The sequence below is a fragment of the Mobula hypostoma genome, chromosome 1, assembly GCF_963921235.1.
Source record: "Mobula hypostoma chromosome 1, sMobHyp1.1, whole genome shotgun sequence".
Taxonomy (NCBI): Eukaryota; Metazoa; Chordata; class Chondrichthyes; order Myliobatiformes; family Myliobatidae; genus Mobula; species Mobula hypostoma.
In genome coordinates, this window is record NC_086097.1 from 232,659,166 (window position 1) to 232,685,203 (window position 26,038).

The following is a 26,038-nucleotide window of genomic DNA, read 5'->3' on the forward strand; positions in this document are numbered from 1 at the left end:
GGCAGGTGGACCCAGAAGGGTAAATCTTTCACAAATTACGCACAGGAACTTTTGGCAAAATGACTTTATTTTGCATAGTTTTACATTTGCCTATTAACTCTCCTATAATGACCTTTGTTTATGATGTGACCCAATGGGAATGTTTTGGTGATCAGGGGACCGTTCTATTTCAGAACTATATTAATAGGATCAGCCATGATGAAACAGTGGAGCAGACTCAATGGGCCAAACAGTCTAAGTCTGCTCCTGTATCTTATGGTCTTTTTACTCTTTGTTTGCACCTTCTGTTTATTCAGTTGATATAGCTGCCATTTTTGACAGCTCAAAAGAGCAAAACATAATTTTTATACACTAGTAATCCCATGACAGACTATCAAAGCTGCACTATACAAATCAAAGCAGGAAAGTGTAATTTTATTAGTTTCAGGGAACCCAGCTGCCCAGTGGGAATGCAGGTTATTGTATACAGTGGTCTCCTATTTAACCCCTGTTGCTGCAACACCTGACCGATTTATTCAGACTTGGAAAGCCCAAACAAAAGGAATACTTCCCAGAATGAGAGGGACATCCTGGGCCATTACCTCTGTCACTTAGCTCAAGCACTCCACCTCACAATCACTCTTCCCCGGACAGGGCTTGCTGATTGGCCCAGCATAATTTAGAAGGATCCTGCTGGAAATACCCTTTAATTCTTTGGAAATTCATCAGCAACTTGTTTACATCATCAAAATACTTCATCACTCAAAAGATCTGTTACCATCTTCAAATTTTAATTCTGAATTATCAGAGGGATAGTTTTGTTGTGCAATTTGAACTCCAAGTGTTTTTCCACCATTAGGCCATTAGGTTGGTTATTTAAAGTTGTAGGTTTATTCCTCTTGCTGAACAGGTGTGCAGCATCTGCAATTCTTCAGTCTTGAGGAACCATTTTAACGACTGGAACAGACTCAATGGCCATTCACGTCTCTAGAGAAGGCTGAAATATTGTTTAAATCCCCACCCGCAGTTTCCTCAGCAACCCAAGGTGCATGACATTCAAACCAGAAGACATTTCTATTTTGAATGTTTCAACTTTAAGTACTGCATTACAGCGAACTACAGGTCCTTTGGTGTTGAACCGACCTTTTAACCTCCTCTAAGATCAATTTAACCCCTCCTTTCTTTATTTTATCTTTACATTCTCTTTACAAAGAAAATTTACAAGGATGTTGCCGGCTCTGGAGGAGCAGAATTATAAAAGATTGAATACATTGGGACTTTACACCTTAAGTTGTAAAAGATTGAGAGGAGATTTGATAGAGGTATACAAAATTATGAGGGGTATAGATAGAGTAAATGGAAGAAGGTTTTTTCCATAGAGGTTGGGTGAGGTTACAACCAGAGGTCATGGATTAAGGGTGAAAGGTGAGAAGTTTTAAGAGGAACATGAGGGGAAACTTCTTCACCCAGAGGGTTGTGAGAGTGTGGAGTGAGCTGTCAGTGCAAGTGGTGCAGGCGAGCTTGATTTCGGCGTTTAAGTGAAGTTTGGATAGGCACATAGATGGTAGAGGTATGGAGGGCTATGGTTCCGGTGCAGGTTGATGGGAGCAGGCAGTTTAAATCTTTTCGGCATGGACTAGATGGGCCAAAGGGCTTGATTTTGTGATGTACTTCTCTATGACTCTATTTCCATGGAATTTCCCTACCTCCTCCTGCAATGTGTCAAGGCCCTCTTACTTTAGTGATGCAGGACCGAGGTATTTAATTAGTCCCTTTGTCATGGGCTCTACATTCATAAGAAGGTCTCCCTTCAGTCCACACCTTTCCTTTGATCAGATTTTTAATGAACACATGTTTCTAGAAGACATTTGAGACACCTCTTGCTAATTTATCCTTCTTCACTTGCTTAATCCCTCTTAGTTCCATTTCAGTAATATATTAGATGTCCTGTATCCAGCCTGATTCTCTGCAATAGTGGGGCTAATATACCTCATTTTCTGTTTCATTTCATTCCTGTCACCATTGGTGAACTGTCCAATTATCTGCCTCTTGTTAAAACGGCTAATCCAGAGTTCTGTGGTTGTTGGTGTCCTTCCGTCTGCTGGAGATGACAGATACAACACCCAAAATCATGTGTCCCTTGTGACTAACTGTCCAATTACAGCTCAAGTACCCTTTTAATGCCACAGTAACGCTAACCCAGACAGCCTTTCCAGCACTGACAATTTACTGCAATACTTTCATGTTTAAATTATCATTAGAGATTTATGGAATAATATAAATTTTAAAGCATTTGTGTCTGCTGATCAAACTGGTAGTGATTCATTTTCATTACTTTATTTGCAAAGATGTCACATGTTTATTAGAGGAGTTAATAGGACCATGCTCCATTCCATAGTGTGGCAATATTCTGGACAGCATAATTTATACGTTATCGTAAAATGAAAATTGGTTAGTCAGGGCTCAAAGTTGAACAGTTCATGCAAAAAGCAACTATAAAACATGCAGATAGCAAGCACAGAACATAAATGATAAACTTCTGACAGCCAAATGAGAGACAGCATTTTTGTCAATTCTTCACTATACCTGATGGTTGGACTGCTGTCACTGCCTTTGTAAGAGCCAGAGTTACTGCTGCTGCTTCGCGATGAGGCTCCGTAGACGTCACGGATGCTGGCTGTGCTTTTATACACTGCTGACACCGGATCTTTCTCCCGAGTCAGCGTTGGGCTCACCGACTGCTTGTGCCCACTAGAAGCACTGCTTCTTCCATGTACACCTCGGCTGGTATTGAAAGAAGTGAAGTAGTCATTATGGTGACCCCACCGCATATACTCTCAAAAAGTAATTTCTCCATTGTCAAAAGTATGTCTGTTAATAAACCCTGTTTATTTTAATTTGTAAAGTAAAATAATAATGAATGGTCACTATATTAGGTGCACCTTCACACCTACTCGTTAATATAAATTATCAAATCAGCCCATCAGCTCAATGCATAAAAGCATGCAGACATGGTCAAGAGGTTCAGTTGATGTTCAGACCAAACATCAGGATGGGGAAGAAATCGGATTTAATTGACTTTGACTATGGAATTATTTTTTAGTGCCTGATGGGGTGGTTTGGGCATCTCAGAAACTGCTAATCACAATAGACAATAGGTGCAGGAGTAGGCCATTTGGCCCTTCGAGCTAGCACCACCATTCACTGTGATCATGGCTGATCATACACAATCAGTACCCCGTTCCTGCCTTCTCCCCCTATCCCTTGACTCCACTATCTTTAAGAGCTCTATCTAATTCTTTCTTCAAAGCATCCAGAGAATTGGCCTCCACTGCCTTCTGAGGCAGAGCATTCCACAGACCCACAACTCTCTAGGTGAAAAAGTTTTTCCTCAAATCTGTTCTAAATGGCCTACCCTATTCTTAAACTGTGGCCTCTGGTTCTGGACTCCCCCAACATCGGGAACATGTTTCCTACCTCCAGCGTGTCCAATCCCTTAATAATCTTATATGTTGCAATCAGATCCCCTCTCATCCTTCTAAATTCCAGTGTATACAAGTCCAGTCGCTCCAATCTTTCAACATATGACAGCCCCGCCATCCCAGGAATTAACCTCGTGAACCTACGCTGCACTCCTGGGATTTTTGCACACATCAGTCTCTAGCACGGACAGAGAACGGAACAAAAAACCAAAGACATCCAGTAAGCAGCAGTTCTGTGGGTGAAAACTCTTCCTTAATATAAGAGGTCAGAGGAGAACAGCCAGACTAGTTCAAGCTGACAGGAAGGAGGCAATAACTCAAATGACCACGCAGTACCTAATAAATAGGTGTATGTGCATTTATTTGAAAACCTGCAAGATCTATTTTGTGCAAATACTATGGAGGAACTTCACAAGACAATTTTCGGAGGAATAATTTCTGCACAATGTGATGAGCAAATGCTTCAAAGGCTAAAATATTATAGTTATATCCTATTGAAAAAATTATGAAACTTATGAAAGCAATTGAAGAGTTCTTATGTTGACAAGGAGCTAGGTGTTGAATTAGAGTATGAATTTGTATTTTTCCCATAGTTTAACTTTTCCTATGTTTGCTTGTATTTTTATATAACCTACGTGTATACTGTTCGTGAATTTTCCAGTAGTTGTAGTATCGCTGATTCTATTTTCCTGAAGGTTTCTTACTTTTCCTGTAGCAGGTGGCAGATAAGTTGATCTAGTTATTTCATAGGTTATTGACACTACTGGAATGTCTTGTTACCTTTCCAGTTTGAGCTAGTTTTTAGTGTAAAACAACCACATCTTCCTAGTTCTTTATTTCATTCTTTGTTCTTATTATACTTAAGAAATGTTGTAACTATTAAATTTTATGCCTCATGAAGAATTTTGGATTGCAAAATCACTGAAATTCAACAGTAATATCCAAGGACTCAGGTTAGAATTGTTTTAAATGGGAAAACTTCACATTTTAAAGACTGTAGGCAGGATTTAAGATCCGGTTTAAGATGGCACTAGTGAACCTCAGTGATTTCTGAATGGTGGCTAACGAAACAAAGAAAACAACTGAATACTTTGTTACCCAAACTTTTCCTGGCAAATGATCATCACAAGCAATAGTCTGTAACTTCCCTTTGGAATGGACTTGAAGGCAATTCGATGTGGCAGAACTGAGGCGAGGCGAGGCGAGGTGGTGGGCACGTTGCCGTGAGCAAGGAAGACCTGAGGTTCAATTGTTGTAAATGCCATGCCACGGACTGAATCAAAGTGACTGTGCCCAGGCCCCAGAGCTCACCGACTCAACTGAACTCGATGTTTGGACCATGCTGAATCAGAGCGATCAGTTACAGGTTGAATCCCGGTAGTGGGGTCCAGGACCTTGAGTGTATCGAGGCGATTGAGCACGGAGTTTGTCCATCTATCTTGGCACTGGATCAGATTGGAAGGTCAGAGCGTTGGGGCCCAAGGAGAGGGATGGGACGGTTCAGATCACTGTGCCACGATTTGGTTATACGCTGAACTATGGGACTCTATTTGCAGACTTCAATTCAGAACACTATTTGCTTGCATGATATGTCTATTTTTCTCTCTGCACATAGGATATTCAACGGTCTTGTTTTAAGACCATAAGACATAGGAGTAGAATTAGGCCATCTGGCCCATCAAATCTGCTCTGCCATTCAAACACAGCTGATCCTTTTATTTTCCTCCTCAACCCCATTTCCCGGCCTTCTCCCAGTAACCTTTGATGCCATGTCCAATCAAGAACCTATCAATCTCTGCCTTAAATACATCCAACGACCTGGCCTGCACCGCTGCACATGGCAACAAATTCCACACAAATGTTTTATGAATTCTTTTATTGTTTTATGGGTGTTTTTGTGGGCATGATGTGCTTTTTCTCTCTACACATTGGGTGTTCTACGATCTTTTTTTATATGGGTTCTTTTATGTTTATTTGTTCCATGGCTGCCTGTTAGGAGACGAATCTCAGGATTGAATAACGTATACATACTTTGATAATAAATGTACTTTGAACTTTTGAACTTTGTTTAGAGTAATCGGTGTTTAGACCATAAGACCATAAGACAAAGGAGCAGAAGTAGGCCATTCGGCCCATCAAGTCTGCTCCGCCATTTTATCATGAGCTGATCCATTCTCCCATTTAGTCCCACTCCCCCGCCTTCTCACCATAACCTTTGATGCCCTGGCTACTCAGATACCTATCAATCTCTGCCTTAAATACACCCAATGACTTGGCCTCCACTGCTGCCCGTGGCAACAAATTCCATAGATTCACCACACTCTGACTAAAAAAATTTCTTCGCATTTCTGTTCTGAAAGGGCGCCCTTCAATCCTTAAGTCATGCCCTCTCGTACTAGACTCCCTCATCATGGGAAACAACTTTGCCACATCCACTCTGTCCATGCCTTTTAACATTCGAAATGTCTCTATGAGGTCTCCCCTCATTCTTCTAAACTCCAAGGAATACAGTCCAAGAGCGGACAATCGTTCCTCATATGTTAACCCTCTCATTCCCGGAATCATTCTAGTGAATCTTCTCTGTACCCTCTCCAACGTCAGCACATACTTTCTTAAATAAGACCAAAACTGCCCACAGTACTCCAAGTGAGGTCTCACCAGCGCCTTATAGAGCCTCAACATCACATCCCTGCTCCTATACTCTATTCCTCTAGAAATGAATGCCAACATTGCATTCGCTTTCTTCACTACTGAGTCAACCTGGAGGTTAAGTTTAAGGGTATCCTGTACGAGGACTCCCAAGTCCCGTTGCATCTCAGAACTTTGAAGTCTTTCCCCATTTAAATAATAGTCTGCCCATTTATTTTTTCTGCCAAAGTGCATAACCATACACTTTCCAACATTATACTTCATTTGCCACTTCTCTGCCCATTCTTCCAATCTATCCAAGTCTCTCTGCAGACTCTCCGTTTCCTCAGCACTACCGGCCCCTCCACCTATCTTCGTATCGTCAGCAAACTTAGCCACAAAGCCATCTATTCCATAATCTAAATCGTTGATGTACAATGTAAAAAGAAGCGGCCCCAACACTGATCCCTGCGGAACACCACTGGTAACCAGCAGCCAACCAGAATAGGATCCCTTTATTCCCACTCTCTGTTTCCTGCCAATCAGCCAACGCTCTATCCATGTATGTAACTTTCCCGTAATTCCATGGGCTCTTATCTTGTTAAGTAGCCTCATGTGTGGCACCTTGTCAAAGGCCTTCTGAAAATCCAAATATACAACATCCACTGCATCTCCCTTGTCTAGCCTACTGGTAATTTCCTCAAAAAATTGTAATAGGTTTGTCAGGCAGGATTTTCCTTTAAGGAATCCATGCTGAGTTCTGCCTATCTTGTCATATGCCTCCAGGTACTCTGTAACCTCATCCTTGACAATCGACTCCAATAACTTCCCAACCACGGATGTCAAGCTAACAAGTCTATAATTTCCTTTTTGCTTCCTTGCCCCCTTCTTAAATAGCGGAGTGACATCTGCAATCTTCCAGTCCTCCGGAACCATGCCAGAATCTATCGACTTTTGAAAGATCGTCGCTAATGCCTCCGCAATCTCCACAGCTACTTCCATCAGAACAGAAGGGTGCATTCCATCTGGTCCGGGAGATTTATCTACCTTTAGACTATTCAGCTTCCTGAGTACTTTCTCTGTCGTAATTGTGACTGCGCACACTTCTCTTCCCTGCCACCATCCTCTGGTAAAAAGGAACTCTTCCAGATTGTTTCAAGGCAAATCCACTGTCATAGAATATCAGATAGCCTCAGGTACCACTTGTCAAATGAAAGTGAATGCTGTGAAGTTAATATAGAGGAGATGCATCAAAATCTCTGAAGAGAAATAGATGCAGCAGTATTTCAGGTGCAAACTTCTTCTTACATTTTGAACAGACCCAATACCCTAATCATTAATCTCTTCCCTTATGATTCTGCAGAACTGTTTATCTATCCGTAAGCTTACACCATTGAATAGATAATGATCATGCACAGTTTTAGTGGCATAATGAATGGGAAAGGGACCATATGGGCTGTATTTCCATTTATGGTGTTAACACAGCCAAAGTTCATTATGCTTCACCTGATTAAATTATTGATGTAGCATCTACTTCGAGGCAGCCTCAGACACATAAAGCACGTTCAACTTAAAAGGCTGTGCACATTGATGATCTCTCAAGACAATTCCACTGGCAAGTTCACAAATTGAGGGACGGTTCAGATCCAAGTGCTTGCTTTTAAGAGGCTTAAAAAAATAAATTTTTCAGAATATTTCACTGTAATTACATCATTTTAACAAAATCTTGGTTAATTTGTTTTTCGCCAGTCAGAATACTTGTTCCTGATTTCGTCATTATACATTCTCTAGTTTTTATGTTTTATTTGCTGCATAACTGATTCAGAAAATAAACTGATCCTCTATTATGAGTTGTTGGAAACCGCTGTATTTTTTAATAGTATTTGTACTTGTAAGAACTGTACTTTTTAACAGACTCAAATATTTTTCTCACTCATTGGCAGAAAGCGGTATACCAGCTAAACTAACAGTCTGTCACCTTTCTTATTTTTCACTGGCTAAGTGTTAGTGCATTACCCCTGTGATGTAATCATTTTAACTATGTAGCCTATTAACTAATTTGTTTCTATCTAAGGGATTTTCTTTATCTTATCTATAAAAGTGATAGATTTTTCAGAAGTCCCAACTTTATTCTTTTTGCCTTACATCCCTTAGCATTGTTTCTCAATTTTATTTAGTCTGCTAAGTATTCATATATTTATACCTTCTCTAAAATAAACTGAAATCTTGGAATTTAGACTGCTCGCTATATTTGACTCCCAGAAGTAACCTAAGGATCAGAAAGTAAACAGAGATCCAACAAAGTAAATCACTTGAATCTTGAATTCACAGAAAATGCTCATAGAAGTACAAGTGAGTGTATGAATATTTCAATGGGTAAGTAAATCAATAAATTAATATCTTTATTACTCTCCATTGGTATTATCAATCTTTTGCCCTTATACCACTCATTGGAAATTTCCTCTGATTCATACCTTGCAATGTTAATTCTATGTGGCAGCAGGAATTGAATATTACTCCAGGGTATGGGTAATCCAAAAATTAAAGGTGAATTCCTTGGGGAAAAATGTTACCCAAGTGATGGGGTAGAAAGGAAGTTTCACTACAGAGCACTTAGGCTCTTGGAAATTATTTATTGAAAGCAATAAGTAAGCATGGAATGAGTCAGAACAGACAGGGCGTTTGGCACCACTTGCTCCCCAAGCAATATGCCCATGAAATGCACTACTTATACAGGAAGCAGCAGTGGGTGGATACTCCGCTGCAAAGAAAACAGGCACTTAGAATCAAATTGCACAGAAGCCCACTGTGTCTAAATGACTATCAATTACACTAAATCCAATTTTACTCTCCCCAAATTCCATTTAACACCACCCAGCTTCTGACACTCAACCAGGTATGTACCATACATAATTTACCGTGGCCAATTAACCTGCTTCAAAGTCAAAGTCTTAGTAAATTTATTATCAAAGTATGTATAGGTCACCATATACTACCTTGAGGTTCATTTTCTTGCAGGCATTTCCAGGAAAATAAAGAAATATAATAGAATTTACTCAAAACTATACATAAAGACTGACACAATCAGCAAGTTTTGTGTAAATAGGAAATAAGTAATACAGAGAACAGGAGTTGTAGACCCTTTGAAAGTGAGCCTATAGGTCGTGAAATGAGTTCACAGTCGAGGTGAGTGAAGCGGTTCAGGGGCTTGATGGCTGTAGTGTAACAACTGTACCTGAACCTGGTCATGTGGGATCTAAAGCTCCTGCACCTCTGGCCCAATGGGAGTAGAGAGAAAAGACCATGGCCTCTTTGGTGGGGATCCTTCATGATGGATGCTGCTTTCTTATGTCAGAGCTCCTTGTAAATGTGCTCAGTGTCTAGAGAGGGCTTTTCCTGTGTTGGACTGGGTCCCTATCCCTATCCACTGCTCTACTCTCTCTAAACTCATGGTTTTGTGGCTGGCCACAGCTCAAATGCCATCTACAAATTTGCCGACGACACCACTACTGTTGGCAGAATAGTGATATGCCAACATATTGATGCAATTACAAAGAAGGAAAGCCAGTGGCTATATTTCATTAGGAGTTTGAAGAGATTCAGTATGTCACCAAAGACTCTCGCAAATTTCTATAGATGCGAGAGCATTCCAACTGATTCCATCACCATCTGCTATGGAGGGGCTACTGCACAAGATTGGAAAAAGCTGCAGTGGGTTGTAAACTCAACCCGTTCCATCACGGGCATTAGCCTCTCCATCATTGAGGACATCTTCAAAAGGTGATGTCTTATCATCAAGGACTCTCACCAACCAGGACATGGCCTCTTCTCCTTACTACCATCAAGGAGAAGTTATAGGAGCCTGAACACACACCTTCAACATTTTAGGAATAGCTTCTTCCCCTCTGCCATCTGAATGGACAATAAACCCATGAACACTATTTTTGCACTACTTATTTATTTAAGATATATCTTATTATAATTTATAGCATATCTTATGTATTGAACTATACTGCTGCTGCAAAACAACTGTTAAGGATCCGGCCTGAACACTGGGTTGAAGGGCCTCTGCTGGTAGCTGTGGATCACGACAGTCTTTAATTTCTGTTTTCTTTCACCTGGCCATGTGGGTTCTGGCCTAGCCCCTTTCCTTTTTGGACTTCCTCCAATTACCTGCTTGTCTCCTCATTTGCATCTACCTGTTTCTAATTTCCACTCATTACCCTGTCCATTTAAACCCTGCCTTGACTAGCATTCTCTGCCTGTTTGTCCCAGTTCTGACCTGTGTCATTCTAGCCTGTCATTGTGGCTTCTGCCAACTGATTTTGCCTGTGTGCTCTGGATTGTCTGCCCTCGCCTGTCTGCCTTTCCTGGTAAGACCTCTGCCTGCCATTTTGGATTCTTGCCTGCCTTTTGTTTTTGAAAGACTGTTGCCTCTGGGCTCCCTAATAAATCCTGGTGAAAAGGTATTCATTGGCCTGCACTTGAGTCCCGCTGAAACCTGACAGAACCTGACAACAACAAACTTCATGATGTATGTCAGTGATATTAAACCTGATTCTGATTCAAGTTCCTGGGCATTGACATCTCAGAGCATTTCTCCTGGGCCTACCATGTTGATACAATCATGAAGAAGGCACAGCATGCCAGCGGCTCTACTTCATGAGTCCGAGGAGAACTGTCATCAAAGATTCTGGCAAATAGCTACAGATTTACCATGAAGAGCTTCCTGACTGATTGTAGAACAAACCTGATTCTGATTACCAGTCTCTGGAACGTAAATGGAAACCCTTGGAGTTAAAGGGAGAACGTGCAAACTCCACACAGTCGGCTCCACAAGTCGCTGAAGCTGTGCGGCAGTAGCGCTACTGGTTGCATTACTGTGCTACTTATCAACTGACTCTAAGTTAAACTTTGCAGTATCTTTAGGTGGGGTCTAAAAGGAGAAGACTACAAATCAACTCACCTCTAATATAGGCTTACTTTGGCTATCAACATTTGGGAATTAGTCATCTAAAGCCCTCATTATATCCACTGGGTGGCCAAGTCTTCACAAGTTTATAATTAAAATGAATGCTTGACATATGATTGAATTTCTTTCTGATGGTTGGATGCATATCTTCTTTCTATGCCAATAGATCTGTGATGCTTGGACACTGAAAAGGAAAAGCATAGCCTACCTGCGAGAAGCCGAGTTCCGCTTGCTCCCTGAACTGGACATAAGACCTTCAGGTGCTGAAATGCTGCCTGTGCTGCTGGATGAACTAAAGTCAGCTTCACTCCCTGCATAAAGGAACAGGAAAAAGGTATTAATTGGCACATTTACACAAGTATAATCTCCCACTGTCACAAATAACTCCCCCATATTTAGGGACATTGTAGGTATCAATGTACCTGTGACACAACAGGTTACCTCTGTACCTCAGAGACTCTGTGCAGGCAAAATCAAAAGTACTGCTTCAGTGCAATTTGTTTTGCAATCTGCAGTAAAGACAAAAGTAAAATTGCATGCACCAAATCAGTCTAAAACTGAAACCGTTTTATCGTTTCGGCAATTAAACTAAAACTAATGATTAAATTATACACATACACCCTCTGCACAGCGCTGCTCATTTGTAGTCAGTGATAAACAAAACCGACCATGACTTCTCAGATCGTTCAGCAAAAGCTGCTTTGACTTAATCTGACAAATTGTGTTTTGTCATCAAGATATCTGCGAGACACAATCAATCCTGTTTAGTGGAGACCCGCTCTAATTACATAAATGGATCAGATTCAAGAATACCCTTTACTGTGAGTAATTGCTTGCACTGGCCCAGCACATGCTCTGCTACGGCACTAACATTGCTGTCAGCCATTCTGCGGGACGGCTTGCTATATAGATTAGACTTGATGAGATTATCTTCCTACAGCATTGTTAAGCAGCTTCCTACTGTGGCCAGCAACAGAGATCAAGAAAACCGCACCTAATCTAAGTCAAGGAAACTGCTTGGTCCAAGTCCAAACCCCACCCCTGAGAAATTTAAAATTTAATTAGTTAATTCAAATTGCAACACGGAAGCTGCTGCAAATGCACAATCCGTGAGAACCAACCTACATATTGTTTGCAGAACATGTCTCTGCATGCAAACTATTCACCAGGGATTGGGCTTCATGCTGGAATGGTGCCAATTATGATTTTACCAAGAGGTAAGACATTAGGAAGGTTGGCAGTGTTGAAGACGAGAGGGAAAAATATTATGTATTACTCTCTCATTACTGCCTATCCCTTGTGATACAGACTTTCTAAACTAAAGCCAGGGGCTTAGTGAGACATTAGCAAACCAAAACACATACACACATGAAAACTTGCATTCCTCTAAGTTTCCATGACATCAGAACTTCTGAAAAGCTGTTTAGAGCCAGAGGACTCCTTCTAAAGTGTAGTCACTGAAATAGGGTAGGCAACTTGCATACAGCAAGGGCTTCAAAGTGACCATGCACTAAACAGCAGTGTGGCAATTACCAGATAACCAGTTTTAGCGATGTTTAACCTGGGATAAAGACTAGGCTGAATACTAGGGAGAGTCTAGGATCAGAGGTCACGGTTTCGCAGCACAAAGATGTCCCTTTAGATCAGAGATGAGGAGGAATTTTTTTAGCCAGGTGTTGAATCTGTGGAGCGCACTGTAACAGATGGCTGTGGAGGTCAAATTGTTGGGTATATTTACATTGGAGATTGACAGGTTCTTGATTAGTAAGAGCAACAAAAGTTACTGGGAGAATGGGGGTGAGAGGGATAATAAATCAGCTATGGCGGATGGTGAAGTAGACTTGATGGGCTAAATAGCCTAATTCTGCTCTTAGGTCGAATGGTCTTAAGAAATCGGCCCAAGGCTTTTAGTTTAATGTCTCATCTGAAAGGTAGCTTCGAAGCAGTATCAAACTCCTTCAGTAATGCACGGTTATGCCTGCCTAATTTTTGTGCTCGAGTCTCTAGTGACAGTTGAACCAGTTCCCACAAAGGATAAGCACCACCTTCAACATTCCAGCTCCAGTGAATGAGGTGATCTAGAAATAGCCCTGTCTTTAATCAGCTATTCCAGAATGGCATTAGCTGACCAGCAGAGGAACGTACTCAAATGAGCTAAAAAATGGCCAGGCACCTTTGTTTATTATGTGCTGTGTTGTGTGAAGTAGGTGATTAGGGTCTTTTGGCCATGATTGTTCTTAGCAAATATTTCTAAGTAGGTGGTTTGCCATTGCCTTTTTCTGGGTAGTCTCTTGACAAGACTGCTGACACCAGCCATTATCCATGAAACCATCAGACCATAAGACACAGGAGCAGAATGAGGCTATTCAGCCCATTGAGCCTGCTCTGCTATTCCAACATGGCTGATCCCAGATGTCCCTCAACTCCATACACCTGCCTTCTCACCATATCCTTTGATACTCTGATCAGGAAATCAACAACTTCTGCCTTAAATATACTCACTGATTTGGCCTCCACTGCAGTCTGTGGCAGAGCATTTCACAGATTTACTACTACCCTCTGGCTAAAAAAGTTCCTCCTTACCTCTGTTCTAAAGGGTCACCCCTCAATTTTGAGGCTGTGCCCTCTAGTTCTGGATACCCCCACCATAGGAAACATATTTTCCACATCCACCCTATCTAGTCCTTCAGTAGGTTTCAGTGAGATCCCCTCACATTCTTCTAAATCCCAGTGAGTACGGGCCCAAAGCTGCCAAATGCTCCTCATATGTTAACCCTTTCATTCCCAGAATCATCCTCGTGAACCTCCTTTGGACTCTTCCAACACATCGTTTCTGAGGTATGGCAGAGTATTGTGCAGCCTGACCACTGTCCTATAAAGCCTCAGCATTATCTTCTTGCTTTTATATTCTCTTCCCCTTGAAATAAGTGCCAACATTGCACTTGCCTTCTTTACCACAGACTCAACCTGTAAACTAACCTTCTGGGAGTCTTGCACAAGAACTCTAAGTCCCTCTGCACTGCTGATATTTGAACCTTCTCCCATTTAGATAACAGTCTGCATTAATGTTCCTTTTACCAAAATGCATTATCATAACTTTCCCAACACTGTATTCCATCCACCATTTTTTTTGCCCATTCTTCCAATTTGTCTTAAGTCCTGCTGCAATCATATTGCTTCCTCAGCACTACCTACCCCTCCACCTATCTTCGTATCATCCGCAAACTTTGCCACAAAACCATCAATTCCATTATCTAAATCACTGACAAACAATGTGAAAAGGAGCGGTCCCAATACTGATCTCTAAGGAACACCACTAGTCACCAGCAGCCAACTAGAAAAGGCCCTTTTTATTCCCACTCTCTGCTTCCTGCCTGTCAGTCATTCTGCTATCCATGCCAGTTCTTTCCTGTAACACCATAGGATTTTATCTTGTTAAGCAGCCTCATGTGAGGCACCTTATCAAATGCCTTCTGAAAATCCAAGTAAATGACATCCACTGCCTCTCCTTTGTCCACCCTGCTTGTTACTTCATCGAAGAACTCAGATTTGTCAGGCAAGATTTCTCTTTACAGAAACCATGCTGACTTTGACTTATTTTATCATTAACTACCTCGAAACCTCATCCTTCATAATAGACTCCAACACTTTCCCAACCACTGAGGTTAGGCTAACTGGCCTATAATTTCCTTTCTTTTGCTTTTCTCCCTTCTTAAAGAATGGAGTGACATTTGCAATTTTCCTGTCCTCCGAGACCTTCTTAAAGAGTAGTGACATTTGCCATCTTCCAGTTCTCTGGGACCATGCCAGAGTCAAGTGATTCTTGAAAGATCATGACCAATACATCCGTTATCTCTTCAGCAACCTCTCTCAGGACTCTGGGATGTAGTCCATCCAGTCCAGGTGACTTATCCACCTTAAGACCTTTCAGTTTGCCTAGCACTTCTTCCTTTGTAATAGCAATGGCACTTATTCTTGCTCTCTGACACTCACGGACCTCTGGCATACTGCTAGTGTCTTCCACAGTGAACTCAGATGCAAAGTACCCATTAAGTTCATCTGCCATCTCTTTGTCCCCCATTACTACCTCACCTACCTCATTTTCCAGTGGTCCAATATCAACTCTCACTTCCCTTTTACACTTTATATAAATGAAAAAAAACTTCTGGTATCCTGCTTTATATTATTGGCTAGTCTGCCCTCATATTTCATCTTTTTCCTTCTTAGAGCGTATTTAGTTGCCTTTTGTTGGATTTTAAAAGCTTCCCAATCATCCAACTTCCTGCTCACTTTTGCTATCTTATACGCCCTTTCCTTGGCTTGTTTGCAGTCCTTAACTAACTTTGTCAGCCACTGTTGCCAACCCTGCCATTTGAGTACTTCTTCCTTTGTGGGACATATCTATCCTGCACCTTGTGAACTATTTCCAGAAATTTCAGCAATTTCTGCTCTGTCGTCATCCCCACTAGCATCCTCCTCCAATCCACCTGGGCAAGCTACTCTTCAGAGATTGTCTGCCTGGCATCAGTGGTCGCATAACCAGGAACCGTGATATGCACCAGCTGCTCACCATTGCTTCATGTGATCCTTTGCAGGCTAGTGGAGGAAAGAATCACTTTCCTCCTCCTTTGATAGAGACATATCTTCACCCTGCCATCTGGGCCAGGTACACTGTGTTCATAAAAGATAATCCAATCTATCTAATCTGTTTAAGATTATTCATCTGGAAAGTGACAGCAGTAGTGTTACCAAAGAAGATTTACTTACCAATAATTGATGTTGCCTGCTCCTAATTAGATCTAGATTCTAACAAGAACTAAATTCCAGAGATTAAGGTGAGAAGAGCAAGTTCCCTTAGGAAGAAAGCATCAGTTGACCAAATGTGAAATCAAGATGTCTCAGTAAAAATGAAGTTAATTGGAATTAAGGAGAAACTCAATCAAAAGTACTTGCTCCACTGACTGGAGATAGGTCTGTCTGAATGAAATGTGTGGTGTTGCTGCTGGACAACCATGGTCCAATAACTGCAGATATTCCTCATCTTGACCCTCCAAGCCTCGCCTACGCCATTGGCAAGAGGGTTCACGAATATGATACCATGCACTCCAATCACCCACACGTTATCAGCTGCAACAAGACTCAAACTTTGAGAACTTATAACTGGAAAGACAATGTGAAGAACACTCTATCTACTAATTTAAACACTGACTCCCCCACAAACGTCAGACGCTGTGTGTACCACTTCCTACTTTATAGATGTTACGGATCAGTACATTTTGCATCTCAATGACATTATACATTCTTCAGCTGAGTCACTGAAACAAAGAACACATGGTTACTTATCCCAATTTCAAAATTCAATCCTCTTGGAAAATAATTTGACCAATTAATACTCCAACCCATACATCATTAAATTATTATACTAATTCCATGCCACATTTGATAGGAAGAATTAAGTGTTTATGCACAGGACATCAGTTCATGATGAAATGAGAAAAAAAGCTTTACCATTGATACTGCTGGTGGCAGGGTGTAATTTTCAGCTCACCCAGACCACGGTCAATGAAGCAGCATGAAAGCAAAGACTAGTTTTAATCTTTTGAACTGCTTGAACTTGTAAGGCACTCCTTCCTTCTGCTAGCCTGCAAGTCACCCTTGGACAAACCAGATAAAAATTCCAAGCATTGGTTTGCGTACCCTGGTCCCTAGTAATCCAAAGACAGGACTACTATCGAAGTAGTTTACATTTAGCTAAAAGAACATTGGCAGTAATTACAGAAGACAAAAGCCTGTTGTTGCTGATCATCAGACGTAAATCTGTGTGACAACTGAGTAGGAGACTGCATCAAGTTTTCAATGGTATAGTGTGAATTGATTTGTTTGAAATTGAGGGGAAAATTTCAACATCATACAATTCCAGTGTGTATTAATTCATTTTTTAAGGATTTTTTGACACAGCTGTTTCTTATTTTGTTGTTGGGATAAGGCTTCAAAATAACTTTTGCTATGTCATTTTCATCGCTCTTCTTCCATAAAATATATTTTTATTGTCTTTTGTAATAACTGCCGATGTTCTCATAGCTAAATATAAGCTGCTTTGATAGTAATCCTGTCTTCTTTGGTTTACTAGAGACCAGGGTACATAAGCCATTGCCTGGAATTTACATTATTATATCTGGCTTGCCTGAGGGTGACCTGCAGGCTAGCAGCAGGAGCCTTACACCTCCTTTGGTAGAGACGTATCTCTACCCTGCCACCCCATTATAATTCCATTTAAAGTCAACAATTTTGCTTTACAGCCTCTATTCTTAGCATTTCTTATCAACATTAGGGGGGGCTTCTTCACGCAGTGGTGGGAGTATAGAATGAGCTGCCAGATGAGGTGGTAAATGCGGTTCTTTTTTAACATTTAAGAATAAGTTGGACAGATACATGGATGGGAGGTGTATGGAGGGATATGGTCCGTGTACAGGTCAGTGGGACTAGGCAGAAAATGGTTCGGCACAGCCAAGAAGGGCCAAAAGGCCTGTTTCTGTGCTGTAGTTTCTATGGTTTCTAACAGCACTGAGAAGAAAACCCAACATAAACGTACATAACAGTGCCTTATAAAAGTGTTCATACCCTAACCCTTTCTTCACATAAATCAACTTAACTGAGATTTTTTATTTGTGAATCACATGCTCATATTTTCACAGTAGAAACCTCCCCCCGCCCAAAAAAAAGAAAATTGTAAAGCCTGAAAATCTAAAAATTCAAAAACTGAAATGTCAGCCGTTTACAAGTATTCATCCCCCTTCTGCTCAGTACTTGGTTGAATCAGCTATAACAGCCAGTAGTCTTTTTGGGAAAGTCTCTATTAAATTGCCACAAGGTGATGGAGCAACATTTGCCCATTCCTCCTTGCAAAATTGCACAAGCTGTGCCAGGTTAGATCGGCAGAGATGGAGGACTGCAATCTTGAGGTCCTGGCAGAGATGCTCGATCAGGTTCAGGTCAAGTCAAGTCACTTTTTATTGTCATTTCGACCATAACTGCTGGTACAGTACACAGTAAAAACGAGGCAATGTTTTTCAGGACCATGGTGCTACATGAAACAAGACAAAAACTACACTGAACTACGTAAAACAACACAAAACTACACTAGACTACAGACCTACCCAGTACTGCATAAAGTGCACAAAACAGTGCAGGCATTACAATAAATAATAAACAAGACAATATGCAAGTAGAGGGCAATAGGTTGGTGTCAGTCCAGGCTCTGGGTATTGAGTCCGATGACTTGGGGGAAGAAACTGTTACATAGTCTGGTTGTGAGAGCCCGAATGCTTCGGTGCCTTTTTCCAGATGGCAGGAGGGAGAAGAGTTTGTATGAGGGGTGCATGGGGTCCTTCATAATGCTGTTTGCTTTACGGATGCAGCGTGTGGTGTAAATGTCTGTGATGGCGGGAAGAGAGACCCTGATGATCTTCTCAGCAGATCTCTCTATCCACTGCAGGGTCTTGCGATCCGAGATGGTTCAATTTCCGAACCAGGCAGTGATGCAGCTACTCAGGATGCTCTCGATACATCCTCTGTAGAATGTGGTGAGGATGGGGGGTGAGAGATGGACCTTCCTCGGCCTTTGCAGAAAGTAGAGACGCTGCTGGGCTTTCTTTGCTATGGAGCTGGGGTTGAGGGACTAGGTGAGATTCTCCGCCAGGTGAACACCAAGAAATTTGGTGCTCTTAACAATCTCTACAGAGGAGCCGTCGATGTTCAGCGGAGAGAGGTCGCTCCGTGTCCTCCTGAAGCCAACAACCATCACTTTTTTTGTTCACATTCAGAGACAGGTTAAGGTCAGTACTCTGACTGAGCCACACATGGACATCAATTTTTTTTCATTGGAAGCCACTCCCTGCTTGTTCTGGCAGTGTGCTTTGGGTCATTGTCCTGCTGAAAGACAAACTTCCTTTCCAGTTTAAGTTTTCTGACAGAGACTAGCAGGTATTTATCCAGGATCTCTCTGTATATAGCAGCATTCATCTTCCCACCAATCCTGACCGAATTTTCAGTTCTTGCTGCTGAAAAGCATCCCCATAGCATAATGCTACCTCCACCATACTTTAGCAGGGATGGTGTTACTCGGCTGTTGTGCAGTATTAGACTTTCGCCCCACATACCAGTTAGTATTGAGACCAAAAAATTACACTTTCGTCCTCATCTGACCACAGGAGCTTCTTCCACATCTTTACGGTGTCTTCTAAGTGACGTTTTCAGTGACTTCGTTTAGAGGGACGGCCTGACCTAGGCAGTGTGGCTGTGGTTTCATATTTTTTCCACTTTGATATGATAGACCACACTGAGCTCTGAAGTATGTTCAGTGCGTTTGAGTTGGTCTGGTATTCTTCCCCAGATTTGTACTTGTCCATTGACGTACTTCCCTGACTTGTCTTGAATGCTCTTTTGTCATTTTGGTTTGGTCTGTTGAAAACGTACCATACTGTTCGACCTTACAGAGAGAGGGTATTTATTCAGGTGATCCTCCAATTTTCTACATCAACATATTGGGTGAGTTGGGACAGTAATATACAGTATATTTCACCTGAGGAAAGTTAGCACAGTAGTTTCAAAGGAGAGGAATACTGTTTCAGCCTCTCAATTTTGATTTTTAATTTTTAGCAAGTTGTAGACGGGTATTAGAATTTTTCTTTTGATTTGACATGATGAATGATGTTTTGTAGATAAGATAAAAAAAAATCTTACTTCAATATATTTTAAATTTGAACAGAGAGTAAAATGTGAAATTAGTTGAGTGCTGAATACTTTTTCCAGTCACAGTTCATGTAAAATTAGGATTTGAGGAACTCCTATATTTCGAAGAAGAACACTTGCCTGATTTCTAATTTCCCATAATTTCTGAATTTATTGATTAATTAATTTGTTTGTTTAAAGATAGATTAACAGACCTTTTTCACCCACTTAGATAAAACTAATAATATATATCAGAATTTAATAAATGCATTTAGAGGACTGAATTAAATTTATACAGAAAAGTGATTAATATTAAACCAATGTGAAGCTCACTATGTTCAATTGCAGACAAAAAGAAATGAATTACTTCTCAAAACATTTCAAGCACTAACCTTGAGTTTTTAAAACTGAAGAGAATTCTATGAATATCTGGGTAAAAAAAATTAATTTAAAAGAAGCTTAGCAATATGGAAAAAGTCTTTCAACTCTTAATATTAAAGAACTAAATATATCAGATCATTACTGCTACTGTAATTAAAATGTTAGATCTCAGCAATGTAATTGTACCTACTGTTCCTTAATGCATATTGAATGTATCATTTTCCTATCATGGATGAGGCCAATTTTTATGCAGCAGTGCATTGTGCTGAATCTTATATTTCCAAGCCAAATACTGAAAGGTGCAGAACTAGAAGAACTTAAGGACATACAAGTGGTGAGAAAAAAAAAGGTGTTTGGAGATGGATTTATCTGTGGTCAAGAAATTGTAGTAAAGAAGCCAATACAGATGACCATATCCACATGGTGGTTATGACTATGCATAGAAGGTTTAATATATAGAAAGGGAGAAGTGAGAGCAGTAAACCCAGGCGACCAGCTGGCAGGAACATTTCAGTCTAGAATGAGTCATTGCTGAATATATTCCTGTTGTAGATATTCTCTGAGAAATCTGGGCTAAATCATCATTACTCACAAGAACAATTATGATAGGAATCAGAATCAGGTTTAATATCACTGACACGTCATGAAATTTGGTATTTTTCTGCAGCAGTACACATTGCAATACATGATTTCAAAAGCTATAAATTACAATAGGTATATATAAAAAATTAAGTAATGCGAAAAGAGAGAAATACTGAAGTAATGTTCATGGATTCATTGTCTATTCAGAAATCTGATGGTGGAGGGAAAGGAGCTGCTCCTGAAATGTTGAATGTGTACCTTCATCCTTGATGGTAGCAATGAGAGGAGGGCATGTCCTGGGTGATGGGATGCCATCGTTTTGAGGCATCGCCTTTTGAACGTGCCTGGATGCTGGGGAAGTTAGTGCAGAGGGAGCTACAGAGGCCCAGATTTTAGAGCTTGTTGATTAATACTGAGGGTATGATGATGAATTGTGATCTGTAATCAATAAGCAGCAGCCTGACATACAACAGGTATTACTATTGTGCGGGTGATCCAAGGTCAAGTGGCAAGACAGTGAGATTGCATCCGCTGTAGATCTATTGTGGCGATAGGCAAATTGCAGCAGGTCCAGGACCTTGCTTAGGCAAGAGTTGATTCTGGCCATAACCAAACTGTCAAAGCACTTCATCACCGTAGATGTGAGTGCTTCTGGGCAATAGCCATTGAAGTAGCTCACCCTGCTCCTCCTGGGCACTGGTATGATTGTCTCCCTTTTGAAGCAGGCGGGAAACTGTGACTCTCAGCAGTAAGAGATTGAAGATGCACTTGAAGACACTCACCAGTTGGTTGGCATAGGTTTTCAGAGCCCTACCAGGTATACAATCAGGGCCTGATGCCTTGTGAGGGTTCACCCTGTTGACATTCTGATACCAGCCTCTAGGACAGAGATCCTCAGGGATTTGCGCAGGTGTAGTTTTATTCTCCCCTTTTAAAGTGTGCACAAAAGGTGTTGAGTTCATCTGGTGTGAAGCATCACAGCCATTTGTGAGGTTAGGTTTCGTTTTGTAGGACGTAATGGCCTGCAGATCCTGCCAGAGCTAACATGCTTCCGATTCTGTCTCTAACCTCAATCAGAATTGATTTTCAACCGTTAAAAGCCTAAATAAATAGGGTTGGGTTACAGAATAAATTTACAAAGTCTGAAACACAAGAGGAAATGACCTGCTTTTATGTAATGACTTTCACCTCCTTTTGAAAACGTCTCAGATAGAAGAACTTCCGACGTGCAGCCGCCACTACAATAGAGAAAATGAATATGCACTTGGCACACAGTAAAGCAATCTGTTTACTTTATTGATATTGAGAGATAAATATTGGCCTGAACTTGGAAAATAACCATTTTCACAGAGGTCAGATACCTCAACACTAATCAAATAAGGGTCTCGTTCCGTCAGTCTAAGAATAGAAAGAATCTCAATGCCATATGAATATAATTTTATATCTTGTGCTTTGCCAGGCAATGAAAGTTTATTGTCCTCCTTTCCACCAGGAATACAGACGTATTTTCCCTGGCATTTGTTACCACATCTACTTGGCACATTTGGTAATTCCTGTAGGAAAATTGGTCAAATTTATAAATGACCTGGAAGAGGAAGTAGAAGAGTGGGATAGTAAGTTTGCTGATGACACAAAAGTTAGGGGTGTTGTGGATAGTCTGGAAGGTTGTTAGAGGTTACAGAGCAACATCGATAGGATGCAGAACTGGTAGTCAAATTTGAAGACAGAATACAGTATTAATGGTAAGACTCTCGGCAGTGTGGAGAATCAGTGAGATCTTGGGGTCCATGTCCATAGGACACTCAAAGCTGCTGTGCAGGTTGACAGTGTTGTTAAGAAAGTGTATGGTGTGTTGGCCTGCATCAATCATGGGATTGACTGCAAGAACTGTGAGGTAATGTTACAGCTGTAACAGTAGTTAGACCCCACTTTGAGTACTGTGTTCAGTTCTGGTTACCTCATTACAGAAAGGATGTGAATGCTATAGAGATAGTGCAGAGGAGACTTGCAAGGATGTTGCCTGGATTAAAGAGCATGCCTTATGAGAATAGGTTGAGTAAGCTTGGCCTTTTTTCCTTGGAGCATTGGAGGATGAGAGGCGACATGATAGAGGCATATAAGATGATGAGAGGCATTGATCATGTGGATAACCAGAGGCTTTTTCCAACAGCTGAAATGGCTAACACAATGGGGCATAATTTTAAAGTGCCTGGAAGTAGGTACAAGGGGGATGTCAGAGGTAAGTTTTTAAACAGAGAGTGGTGAGTGCATAGAATACACTGCCAGCAAGGGTGGTAGAGGCGGATACAATAGGGTCTTTTAACAGACTTAAATCGGTGCATGGAGCTTAGAAAAATAGAGAGCTGTGCAGTAGGAAAATTCTAGGCAGTCACTAGAGTAGGCTACATGGTCAGCACAACATTGTGGGCTGAAGGGCCTGTAATGTGCTGTAGATTTCTATGTTCTATGTTCAAATCCTTTCTTAGGATTGCATTGGATGGCATGGCTCTGAACAGTTTGCTCTTAGAGATGGGGAGATGGGTTCTCTATCATGCTCTTAATTGGGTCTAAATGAAAGCCCTCAAAATAATAACCAACACAAGCATATTGCGTCAATTGTCAACTCTTTGAAAAGAATTGCAAGGGTGGTGGTGAAGAATAATCTGACAGAGGCATTCAAGAGGCCCATGCATGTGCAGGAAATGAAAGTATGTAAACATTTTTCTGGCAGAAGGGGTTAATTTAGTTGGGCATTTGATTACTGACTCAGTTTGTTCAGCACAACATCACCAATTGAAGGGCCTGTTCTGTTCTATAATCTATGTTCTAGATTCTATTTTCCAAAACCCTACATATTCAACAATGGTAAGCTCCATTGAAACACGTTCCAGTAAGCATAACAGAATTCAAAGTTTATTAAAAAAAAAATCATAGTACTTTCCACAATCAATCCATGTCAGTTACGTTGCCTTGCTCCCCCTCATCTTTGGTGAACTTAACGATTTAATTGGTTGGAACAAGACATATTTTGATTAATTTAGAATCAGAATCAAGTTTAGTATCACCGGCACAAGCCGATGTTTGGCTCTTTTACCAATTAAAGCTTCCATTGTTTGCTGACCAAAACAACGAGGATGATTGAAACATCGAAGTGGGTGCAGAGGGCGAGCACCGGCTGCCTGTCTTCTGATCGTTCTCTTACGCTTTCAGTCAGGGGAGAGCCTGCCGCTGTGGAGAGTGTTGCCCGAGTTTTTTCGCATTTTGGATGTGGACTTGACTATAAAATCTTTTTCTCACTCTTATAGTTTTTAAGCTCTGTTTTTTTTCACCCAATCTTCTTGTTTTATTTTGTGTGGGGAGGAGGGATTTGGGTGTCAATGTGCCTGTTTCATTCTTTTTTTTCAGGAAGGTGGGATTTGGGGGGGATTGATGATCGTGCAGCTTTTCTTTTCTTTCTTGGTTTCATAGCTATCCAGAGAATTGAAGAATTTCAGTGTTGTACACTTTGATAAGAAAATGAACCTTTCAACCTTTGATATATCATGAAATTTGTTAACTTATCGGCAGCAGTACAATGCAATACATGATAACAGAAAAAAAACAAGTAAATCAATTATAGTAAGCATATATATGTATATTAAATAGTTAAATTAAAAAAGTGCAAAATCAGAAATAATACAAGTGAGGTCGTGTTCATAGGTTCAATGTCCATTTAGGAATTGAATGGCAGAGGGGAAGAAGCTTTTCCTGAGTTGCTGAGTATGTGCCTTCAGGCTCCTGTACCTCCTTCCTGATGGTAACAAAGGGAAGAGGGCATGTCTTGGGTGATTAGGGGTCTTTAATAATGGATGTCGCCTTTCTGAGGCACTGCTCCTTGAAAGTGTCTTGGATACTACGGACGCTAATACCCATGATGGAGCTGACTAATTTTACAACTTTCTGTAGCTTCATGAGTTCCTGTGCAGTAGCCCAGCCCCCTGTACCAGACAGCAATTCAGCCTAGCAGAATGCTCTCCACGGTACATCTGAAGAAGTTTTTGAGTGTCTTAGGTGATCAACCAAATCTCTTCAAACTCCTCATGAAATGTAGCTGCCGTGTTGCCTTCTTTATAACTACATCGATATGTTGGGTCCAGGTTAGATCCTCAGAGATATTGACACCTAGGAACTTGAAATTGCTCTCTCTCCCCACTCCTGAACCCTCTATGAGGAATGGTATGTGTTCCTTCATCTCACCCTTCCTGAAGCCAATGATCAGCTCTTTGGTCTTACTGACATTGAATGCCAGGTTGTTGCTACCCTCAATTAGCTGGTATATCTTATTCTGTGTGTTGGGGCATGGCCAAGTGGTTAAGGCATCGGTCTCATGACCTGAAGGTCGCTAGTTCGAGCCTCAGCTGAGGCAACCACACATTGCTCTGCGACGACACCGGTGCCAAGCTGTATCGGCCCTAGTGCCCTTCGGTGGCGTAGAGAGGGGAGACTTGCAGCATGGGCAACTGCCAGTCTTCTATACAACCTTGCCCAGGCCTGCGCCCTGGAAACCTTCCAAGGTGCAAATCCATGGTCTCACGAGACTAACGGATGCCTATATATATCTTAATCTGGACACCCTCTCATCGCTATCTGAGATTTTACCAACAATGGTTGGCAATCAGCAAATTTAAAGATGGTTTTTGAACTATGCCTAGCCACAAAGTATAGAGAGATGGTTGAGCAGTGGGCTAAGCACATACCCCTGAAGAGCACCAATGTTGATTGTCAGCAAGGAGGAGATATTAGTACCAATCTGCTCAGATTGTGTTCTTCCAGTTAGAGAGTCGAGGATCCAGGTGTAGAGGGAGGTACAGAGGCCTAGGTTCTGTAGCTTATCAGTCAGGACTGTGGGAATGACGGTGTTAAACGCTGAGCTATAGTCAATGAACAGCATCCTGACATAGGTGTTTGTATTTTCATCTTTTTTTTATTGAAAACATTTGGAAATAATCTTCACGGCTATAAATTTGGACAGTCCATGGTAAAGCTGATAGATATACAACTCCATATGGAAATGATTTATTATCCATAAAAAGACACCTGTGCTGAGTCTGGATAATGTTAGAGCAGCTGGATGTGAAGTTGGACATCTGTGGTACTTAAAAATAACCCATTTTGATATAAACTTATTTCCTTTCATATTCTCCAAATATACATCATAATCAGGTTTAAGATCACCTGCATATGTTGTGAAATTTGTTGTCTTTGCAGTACAATGTAATACATAACAATAGAAAACAATGTAAAT

At 41.1% G+C, this 26,038-nt stretch overlaps 1 protein-coding gene across 4 annotated transcripts in view; it reads right to left on the minus strand.

Annotated features, from left to right (window-relative positions):
- The window catches only part of sybu (syntabulin (syntaxin-interacting)), a 129,404-nt gene that overhangs the window by 25,629 nt on the left and 77,737 nt on the right, over positions 1–26,038 (minus strand). For all 4 annotated transcript variants that reach the window (XM_063066145.1, XM_063066132.1, XM_063066121.1 and 1 more), the window contains 2 exons: positions 11,270–11,372; positions 2,566–2,763 (listed from right to left, as the gene is read on the minus strand). In XM_063066145.1, the coding sequence (XP_062922215.1) occupies positions 2,566–2,763; positions 11,270–11,372 (301 nt within the window). The remainder of the gene's footprint in view (positions 1–2,565; positions 2,764–11,269; positions 11,373–26,038) is intronic.